This window comes from Globicephala melas, chromosome 3 (assembly GCF_963455315.2).
Source record: "Globicephala melas chromosome 3, mGloMel1.2, whole genome shotgun sequence".
Classification (NCBI taxonomy): Eukaryota; Metazoa; Chordata; class Mammalia; order Artiodactyla; family Delphinidae; genus Globicephala; species Globicephala melas.
This window is the reverse complement of record NC_083316.1, coordinates 111886369-111896424: the sequence shown is the minus strand read 5'-3', so window position 1 is coordinate 111896424 and position 10056 is coordinate 111886369. Positions and strand designations below refer to the sequence as shown.

Below are 10056 nucleotides of genomic sequence, written 5' to 3'. Positions count from 1 at the left end.
GTGGTTAAGAATCCGTCTGCCAATGCAGGGGATACGGGTTCGAGCCCTGGTCTGGGAAGATCCCACATGCCGCGGAGCAACTAAGCCCGTGCACCACAACTACTGAGCCCGTGTGCCACAACAACTGAAGCCTGCATGCCTAGAGCCTGTGCTCCGCAACAAGAGGAGCCACTGCAATGAGAAGCCCGTGCACCACAATGAAGATTAGCCTCCGCTCGCCGCAACTAGAGAGAGCCCTTGCGCAGCAACAAAGACCCAACGCAGCCAAAAATAAATAAATTAATTAATTTTTAAAAATAAAAACAAATAAATAAATAAAAGACACAGTTCAGCAACTAAAAATCATCCCTAAATAATTTCCATCATTATTTGCCTCTCTCAAGGAACATCAGTGGGGATCCAGCTGTCACCCTACAAGGATACTTGCTGTCTCCATTTGTCCCCTTTCCATTCTCACCCTCCAGCTGGGTCGGAGCCTCTGTCCAAAGTCTCTGACTCCCAGCCTTGGCTTTTACTTCCTTCCTCCTCCATGTCCTGGCTCCTATCGTGTAGGTCCGATGAGCCTTGCCCATTATCCTGCTTCTCCACAGTGAAGGAGAAGCCAGGAGCCAACCGAGAAAGCACAGATGCTCCCCTTTCCTTCAGCTCTCCAGCCCTGCCTCCCCCATCCCCCTAGGGCTGCATCACACCAAGCCTTAAGTGAAATCAGAGCTAGAACTCGGGGAAGGTGCGGCATGTGGCGGACCAAGCACAGACGAAATTCTTGGTGCAGGGTGTGGGGAAGAGTAGGGTGCTCGTGTGTTGGTAACTCTCACCCCATCACACTGAGCTCCTTTCTCCTAATTTCCCAACCCCTGTGACTAGAATCAGCAACAATTACCTCTCCTTTCTGAGTAGCCTAGTTAGGAATTCAGAGCCGTCTCCTCCTGACCTGGGGAAGGGCGGTTCATTGTACAAGGTGTCCTGTCTCACCCACATTTGGGGAAAACATCAAGATGTGCAGTTTCCAGCGTCTCAGTATTGGATTTTTAGGGGCTGTTGGACTGAAGAGGAGCACTTATAGTCTCAGTCCTGCCTGGATTTCCATATTATAGAGACTGCTTCCTGCTGGTGGAATCAACAAGCAGTTTAAAAAAACCCCCAAAATCCAGCCACCTTCCAAACACCTCTAGACTTGGATTCCATATCCTTCTTACAAGAGCTGGGGGAGGGCCTGGGTGTGACCAGAAGACTCAGACCCAGGTCCCGGGTATCCCACTGCAGCCCCAAACCACCCAGCTGGCAGGATGGAGGTGGGCGAGCCATTGGGGGACAGCTCTGCTGGATCCCGACGCTGGGGGAAGGAGGAGGAGGGTCCTGCTTTCCACAGCCAGGCCTGGGCAAGCAGAGCCACTTCTGCCCCAAGCAAATCAATTGAAAGCCTTGGCCAAGCCTGTTTGAGTTGGTGAGAGCCCAAGTGGGAATTCCAATCTGCCAGTGTTTGCTCTGCAGGCAAAGAGAGCCAAACAGAAATGCTGCTCTGGGACTTTACACCAAATATCCAGTGGCTTGTTCTGCCAGCAGTGCTGAGCCAGCCGTCTGCACATCACCCTCTCCCAGCTCCCTGCTCTGTGAAAGCCTTCTGCTTGTGCCCTTAAAGGAAGCTTGCCCTCCCACACCACAGCCCCACAGCCCGTGCCTGGGCTTCCCTGCTGGGACCGGGCCCTGCAGGTGCAACCGGCCATCCCATACCAGCTCCACCTGGACACGCATTCCCCCCTACCCAGCCCCAGGTTCCTGATCTCTGCTTCCTGCTCTCAGCTCCACGCTTTCACCACTCCCACCCCCCCGCCCCAGCCACCTCGTCATTGGCCCAGTCCCTCTCAGCCCCTGATCAGGAAAGCCCACGGCAGCTGGCCTCACAGCAGAGGCAGAGCTGACAGCCAGGAAGCACGAACCATAGTTGACTGTGTCTCTTTTTTTTTTACACTGTCACATGTATTTTATTTGATCTTTATAGCTGAACAGTTTTATCAGTTTTATCAGCCCATTTTTCAGACGAAATAGCTGAGGTTTCAAAAGACCAGACACCTTGCCCGAGGTCGCCTGATTAAGGAATCCAAGTTTCCTGACTCTAAAACCATGGTACTCACTAACTTGCCTCCCTGCAGAAGTTTTTAAATCTTTTGTTCACTCCCAGAGGCCTAGGGCAACTCCCACGATTCCTAGTGACAGCAGGCGGAGATGTTTCCGCATTCCCCCATGCAACACTGGCACATCCAGTGTGGGCAGTTGGCAACGTCTGCTTTAACCCAGTCCTGAATCGGAGCCACTGCCTGAGGCCTGCATCCTGGGCTGACTGTGCTGCACCCACCAGAGCCCCCCCGGAAGCCCCCAGCCAAGAGTCGCCCCCTTCACAGTTAGGTACTGGGTGCACACCCCGCTTACTTCAGGGCCACCTCCCAGGGCACTGGCACGAAGTTCTCTCCACCCGAGGAAGGAGCGAGGCCAGACGCCCTGCCCTCACAGGGCTCCCCCACTGCACGGCGATGGGTCTCACGCTCCAGAGCGATCCTTCTTGGCACCGTTTCACACAGTTCTCAGTTTGGTCCTGAGTGCGATCATTTGCAAATGGAAATGATCTGAGTATCTTAGAAGACACATGCTCTCTGCATTCACACAATTATTGTCACTTCCTCAGGGAAATTTTCTCTCATCCGTTCTGGCCGGATGACTGTCTCCCCTAGATAACCGTGGGCACCAAGAGGGCCAGGACGAGACTGTGGCTTTCTCGTCACAGAACCCCCAGCACCCTGCACAGCTCAGGAAATAGTAGTCGGGTGAATGAAACCACGAGTAAAGGCTTCCACCAGCCCTTGTCCTCTGGCTTCAGGGGTGCCGTCATCCAGGCCTGGAGCCCACGGGACCCCCATGGGACCCTTGTCCAGCCATTCTCAATTCTACATGTTTTCTACTGACCTGACTCCCCAGCGTGGGCCTGGGCACCCAGCTACAGATGCTGGCTTCCCACCCACAGCTCAACCCAGAACTCATGTCTCCTCTAAGAATAGGGCACTGCCAAGGTGACAGGCCTCAAGAACACTCCCCAGAAATGGGAGCAGAGGGGGCACTGCCGGGCCTCTGGTCTGGCCAGTCGGGAGCAAGGGGTACCAGCCACCCTGCCCCACCTGGGCCTTCAGATGGCTCCGTGGTGGCTGGGCCGGGATGGCGCCAGGACCTTGCCAGCTGTGGCAGTCATGTGGCCAGGGACGACACAGAAAAATGCCACCTTTCGAGTAAAGAGTTCTAACTAAAGGGGAGGGAGCAGCCCAAAGCGCCCGATACTGCCACTCCTCTGGCCCCTGCATGAGGGGCCCCCCTGAACTGCACGCCACACAACAGTATCCTTCCAGTCACGGCTGCACCCCTGGGGCACCACCATCACTGTGAGCCTGGGAGAAGCAGAGTAGAACCCCAAAGAGGGGCCTCCAGGGCTCTGGGTGCACAGAGAGAGCTGTAGCTCTGCCAGGTGTGGGCACACACACAAAGATGAGGGCAGCAGAGCTTCCAGGATCAGTAGGGCCACACCAGCTCAAAGGAGCCACGCACTCTTATGGGGCGGCTGGAAGCCCTTCTCGGTCCGGGGTCCTCAGGTGGCTTTCCCAGGAACCCGGTGGGTCCTTGATGCTGGGGTCAAAGGAGGAGAGAGCCAGTGTGGACCCTAGGTGTGTCTTCTGGTCAGGGGGGGCCTTGAGCCTCCCTCTCCCCACTCCCTACTCCCAAGGTCTGGCTGTGTCATGTGAGGGAGGAATCAGACTTCATGGGCATCTACTCAGGCCCAATTCCCAAAGGTGGAGAAATGCCATGATCACAGCAACCGTGAAGAGGCCAACTCAGAAAACCTGTGTTTAGTTGGCGGGACAGGGTGTCACAGCCTGGGAGGCCCTCGGTGCCTGGGTGCCCATACCCACTACTTCTCCTCGACCTTCTCCAAGGACTGGGACTGCTTCCTCTGGGGCAAGTCTTCAAGCATCAGGCTCAGCACGTGCACGATCTCGTAGTACAGCTCCTGAAGCCTGGAAATGGAGGACGAGAGGAGGCCTGAGCTCACGAGTGGGCTCCATGCCGCCCTGGCCCTGCCCACGGCACTCTCGCACCCGCACGTTCACCACTCCTGGTAGGTGTGGGGTCACGGAAGAGCGAGGACTTCAGAGCCACATAGGGCTGGGCTGGGAGCCCGGCTGTGCCCCTCTACCTGTGGCCCCAGGAGTAAAGTCGTTTCACCGCATGTGTCAGGTGGGAGGCAACCGACTCCTGGGCTCGGAGCGAGGTGAGCCCGTGGAGGTGCCCAGACGCTGCCTGGTCCACGCCTGGGCCAACACTGGTCATCCCTAGATCCCCTCCTTTTAGTTCCTCCTGTCTGCGAAGCCCTCAAGGCAGCTTTTGTTGAGAAACCAGGCTAATCGTGCACCTCCCCTTCCTGCAAGTAATGGCCAGAAGGACCCCAGCTAACTCACACTGAGCATAGCCCTGGGCCAGGCCAAGCTCAGAGCTTCACACACATTGCTTCCATAGTCAGCCCCTCCTGTGCCGGGTAGGAAAGGGACAAAGACTTTGCCAGAGTCACGCAGCACCAAGCCAGGGGCTTCAGCTTCTGACTTGCCAGCCAGCAGCGTTCTCTCGGCCCTCTGAAAAGTGCTTGGTGAGGAGGGTCTTGGAGAGTCAGAGGAGCCAATATTTAAAAACAGGTCAGGGTGGGCTGGGGAGGCCAGTGGGTGGAGTCTCCCCCAGCCACAGGCCCGTCCGCACAGCAGCCCAGCCCCTGCACACCGCCAGGAAGGGCCTCGCCCGACCCGCCCTGCACATCAGCCATTGCCCCCCTGGGCCTGGGGCCAGGTCAGCGGAGCTGGGACTGACTTGTAGATGGTAGCATCCTGGTTGTCCAGAGTGGACAAGTAGACATCAATGAAGGGTAGGCTAGTGCCAAAATCATCCAAGACCATGGGGTCAGTGTGCCGCAGGGTCTTCTTAAACTTCTCCACCAGCTCAGTGAAACTTTTGTGGTCAACATTCTTCTAGAGAGGGAAGCATAAAGAGAGCAAGGATGAGGAGGTAGTGACCGGGCTGCACAGAGACCTGGGGCCCCTCCACGTGGGGGCCAGGCAGAGGCCTGACCCTGGCCCCAGGATGAGTCCTGAGTCCAATCACAGTTCACCCCAACCCCTTCTGGGCCTGGACCCCCCTGACTGAGGTCACCTGGTGAGCCACCATCCCTGACATGAGGACAGGTGACACGGGAAGGAATCGGTGAGAGCCTGAGCGTGGCTCAGCATTTCACCCTGTTCTGGACAAACCTTGGGCACACCGAGACAGGCGGGCATCTCCACCTCAGAGAGGAGGCTGAGGAGGAGGGCACCAGCCACTTGGCGGAGAAAGGGGCAGCATGCTGTTCACGACCCGGCCGAGCACCCTGGCAGCTCAGAGCACTTCGGCCGAAAAGAGAGGACGCTCCTCCAGCCCCTCACAGTTGTATCATGCTTGAGAGAAAATCTCCAGCCCCCTGTGCTCACTCTTGTTCCAGTTTAGAAAAACTGAGGTTAGTAACACCTGTCAGGGCCTCCGTGGCCTCGCCCACTCAGCGGACGGGGACGAAGCCTGCTTGGCACCCAGCGAGTCCTCAGGAACAAGAGTGCTCCAGGCAAAGGGCCCAGCAATGGAGTTTTGCCCATGAAGGAGGGAAATATGATAATCACAACACTCAACACTTGAAGAGGTCCAGAGAAACATAAAAATACAGAGAATAACGTCAGACTCTGAAAAGTACAGGGGGGGTGAGTAGCTGACTTACCAAGTGCCACAGATGCCTAAGGCCACCCGCCCTCCACGCAGGCCCCCAGGCCCATCTTCCTGGCCGTTCCTTCAGCCCTGACTGTCCCTCTGCTTGTCCGCCGGCCCATGGAGACCACCTACCTGCGTCTGCATCAGCTTGCTGACCTCCTCCTGCTGCCACTTCAAAATCACATGCTTTTTTTCCATGAGTGTCATGTGTCTCTCTAGCATCAGCTCCCGCTCAAACTTTTTGACAGAGTCCTAGAGGGTGGGAGGATGGAGGTAAGATATGGGCTCTCAGTGCGCACCACTCCCGTCTTCCTTCTTCCCCAGTCTTCCACTGCTGCTCCGGCCCCTCAGCAGGAGGATCCCCTCACAGGCCAGCCCCCAGCTCAAGCTGCCAACTGTAGCTGCAGTGACTTCCTAAGCACCTACCCTGCAGGCCACCATCCTGAGGGAGGGAAAATGCAGGGCTCAGGGAAAAGAGTCAGGCTGCGGTAGAGCCTGGTCACCCCCCCTCCACTTCAGGAGGGAGATCGCTCAGTGTCCTCCCTTGAGACTTGGCCCATCCGCCTGCCACACTTACCACTCCCCCATCCTTACAAGCACCACCTCACCTCCGTGTGAATGATCATCACACCCACGAACATGCTGAGGAAGACGAAGGAGGCAAGCAAGATGAAGACGATGGTGAATGAACGGCTCAGAGTAAAATTCCGGGCGTCCAGCTGCTGCTGCAGGTCTGTCCAGCCATCGACCTGCTCAGGCAAGGCAGGGTACGCTGAGCGCCTAGGCCCAGAGCGGCAGGCCTCCTCTCACCCACCGTGGGGAGCCCCAGCCCCACCGAGGAGCAGGCCGGCTTCCTTCCACATCAGCCCTGCGACAGCCCCTAATGCTCTGACTCCAGGGCACACGTGCTGGCCTGGAGCTGCACGGCACCACTGGGTGGGGGTGCTGCTGATCAAGGCGCCCGAAGGGCTCTCCTCCAAAAGGCCTTCCATCCCTCCCCAAAAGACAATGCCTCTCTGCCCTCCTTTGGAGAGACCCCGATCCTTCCAGAGTCCAACAGAATCTAGACTCTGAGACTTGGGCTTTGCAGGCTTCTTCTGGGTGGCTTTGTGACAGCCTGTTCCCAAAAAGGCTCTGTGACATGGGTTTCCCTTCTAAATTCAACTTAATCTGAATGAATTGTCTTTTGAAAACTTTTTGAAAGTTTTACACCCCTGTGGGACAAATAAGGATGCTCTAGGGAGTCACAAGATTAGAGATAATCTTGTGGCCAGGGCACTGGCCTATCCTTAGTCCTAGGAGGCCAGCCCCCAGCTTCCCCAGACCAGCTAAGTGTCTGAACATGGGAAAGGCCCCCAAGTGAGGCCCAGCATGTCCACACGCCCACACCAGCTGCCAGTCCCTTCTCAAGTCCCCTGCCCCTACCGCGGCTCCCAAACACGGTACCGTGGCCAAGCTGAAGAGGGTAAAGAAGGCCAGAGCCAGGTTCCCCCAGTTATTCAGGTCAGCACTCTCTGGAACTCCAAATAGGCAGAAGCCCAGGACAGCGAAGACGTACATCAGGACGAAGAGCAGGACGAGCACGGAGGCCACGGTGCAGGCTGTCTGCCCCATGGCGCTGATGAGTGTCTGCAAGGCACAGGCACTGGGACTAGGCCAGGCTGCAAGGCTGGGTTGGACTCAGAGGACAGGGGTCCAGCCCGTCCCGACACCAGCTGCCCCAGAATCCAGTGCCTTGCCTGGCACATGGCAGATGCTCCATAAATGGCTGGATGAATGAATGAGTGAATGAATGGGAACTGTGCCCAGACTGAGGGCTGGACCAACCTAAGAGTGGTTCATCAGTGCCTGGCATCCACGCTCAGTTGCCCACGGGTGGATCACCCGTGGTGTCCCAGGTCTCGTGCAGTCTCCTCATCAGCACCACTAAGCACTCCACTTGAACCCCAGCCTGCCTCTGTGGTCATCCTAAGGTGCCCTGCTCCCACCCCTCAGCTGGGCGCCAGCCCTGAATGCTCTTCCAGGCCAAGGAGGAGTATGGGAACTACCCTGGGAGTGGGAATGAAGAAGGCTGAGAGGAATAGGATTTCTCAATTCTTCTGGGCCCCATTTCACAGGCAGGTCTCCACCTTGGGACCTCAGTCTTCCCCCATGAGATGGGTGTTTGTCTTATCTCCCATGCCTCATCGTTCCTTCTCCATGCCCTGGAGTCTTGCACATACGTGTTCAGCTACCTTGATACTGTCACAGATACCATGTCAAGGTAGGAAGATGTTCCCATTTCAAGATGCAGGATCAGAGGCTCAAAGAAGCAAAATGCCTTGGTCACAGTCACACTCTGCTAGAACGGCAGAGCGGGAACACATTCTCCAGCCCCTTGCCTTGCGCCACCACAGTCAACCACAAAAGCACCTCTTTCTAAGCCAAGATACTATTTATTGACTTAGCAGTAGGAAGGGAGGTACTGGTGGAGCTGGGACACAGGACAGTGAAGTTTTGACAGTCTGGGGTAAAGTGCAAAACAGAGAGACAACCCAGGAGCACTGGGGCTGGTTGCCCTGTATGTGGACCACTTTGGCAGCTACCTGCAAGGGTGAATGCATACCCGACGCCCCCCTCCCCTCCTTGAGGGAAGAAAAATCAGTGTTAAGGGATTAATTCCAAAAGAACTGAGCTGTAAAAAAATTGCCTCCAATCCTGCAAGAGAGACAGAACTTCTTTCCCAAGACTGCTAAGACTGAAGAGGTAAGAACTCATGAAAAAGGCTGCAATGGGACACAGTCTGCAGGTGACATCTTCAGGGTGCGGAGGGGCAGGGCCACGTGGAAGAACCTGAGGTACCTTGGAAGGATGAGGGAGAGGCCCCGGTTGGGTCTCCCACTTCCAGGCTAGTGCACAGGCCCAGTGCCACCCGAGGTCAAAGCCAAGCAGCCTCGAGAACAGCCGTGCAGCAAAAGTCACGCTCTCCGGAAGCCTGTGTGGGACTGACTCCTGACCGCTGGTCTTGGCCACGTTCTTCAAGCACTATCCAGACAGGCTCCATTATTCTGCAGTCTAGATGGTTCAGAAATCTAGTCCCGGGAATGAGCCTCCAAGGTGGGAGAGCTGAGTCCAGGATGTTGGACCACCAGAGAACTCCCAGCCCCATGGAATATTAATCGGTGAGAGCTCTCCCAGAGGTCTCCACCCCAACACTACGACCCGACTCCACCCAAGGGCCAGCAAGCTCCAATGCTGGACGCCTCATGCCAAACAACTGGCAAGACAGGAACACAACCCCACCCACTAGCAGTCAGGCTGCCTAAAGTCATACCAAGTTCACAGACACCCCAAAACACACCACCAGATGCAGCACTGCCCATCAGAGGGGCAAGATACAGCCCCACCCACCAGAACACAAGCACCAGTCACCCCCACCAGGAAGCCTACACAAGCCACTGGACCAACCTCACCCACTGGGGGCAGACAACAGAAGTAAGAGGAACTACGATCCTGCAGCCTGCATAAAGGAGACCCCAAACACAGTAAGTTAAACAAAATAAGAAGACAGAGAAATATGCATCAGATGAGGAGCAAGGTAAAAACCCATCAGACCTAACAAATGAAGAGGAGACAGGCAGTCTACCTGAAAAAGAATTCAGAGTAATGATAGTAAAGATGATCCAAAGTCTTGGAAATAGAATGGAGAAAACACAAGAAACGTTTAACAAGGAGCTAGAACTAAAGAGCAAACAAACAGTGATGAACAACGCAGTAATTGAAATTAAAAATACTCTAGAAGGAATCAATAGCAGAATAACTGAGACAGAAGAACGGATGAGTGACCTGGAAGATAAAATAGTGGAAATAACTAATGCAGAGCAGAATAAAGAAAAAAGAATGAAAAGAACTGAGGACAGTCTCAGAGACCTCAGGGACAACATTAAACGCACCAACATTCGAAGTATAGGGGTCCAAGAAGAAGAAGAGAGAAAGAAAGGGTCTAAGAAAATACTTGAAGAGATTACAGTCGAAAACTTCCACAACATGGGAAAGGAAATAGTCAATCAAATCCAGGAAGCGCAGAGAGTCCCTTACAGGATAAACCCAAGGAGAAACACGCCAAGACACACATTAATCAAACTGTCAAAAATTAAATACAAAGAAAAAATATTAAAAGCAGCAAGGGAAAAGCAACACATAACATACAAGGGAATTCACATGAGGTTAACAGCTGATCTTTTAGCAGAAACTCTGCAA

The 10056-nt window shown here is 55.1% G+C and overlaps 1 protein-coding gene across 2 annotated transcripts in view; it reads right to left on the bottom strand.

Moving 5' to 3' along the window:
* Window positions 1–1845: 1845 nt before the first annotated feature.
* Window positions 1846–10056, bottom strand: part of CATSPER3 (cation channel sperm associated 3) — a 94234-nt gene continuing 86023 nt past the window's right edge. For both annotated transcript variants that reach the window (XM_060296235.1, XM_030869570.2), the window contains exons 4-8: window positions 7264–7446; window positions 6426–6566; window positions 5950–6069; window positions 4897–5054; window positions 1846–4055 (exon numbers count right to left, since the gene is read on the bottom strand). In XM_060296235.1, coding sequence (XP_060152218.1) covers window positions 3950–4055; window positions 4897–5054; window positions 5950–6069; window positions 6426–6566; window positions 7264–7446 — 708 coding nt within the window. In that variant the 3' untranslated portion in view covers window positions 1846–3949. The remainder of the gene's footprint in view (window positions 4056–4896; window positions 5055–5949; window positions 6070–6425; window positions 6567–7263; window positions 7447–10056) is intronic.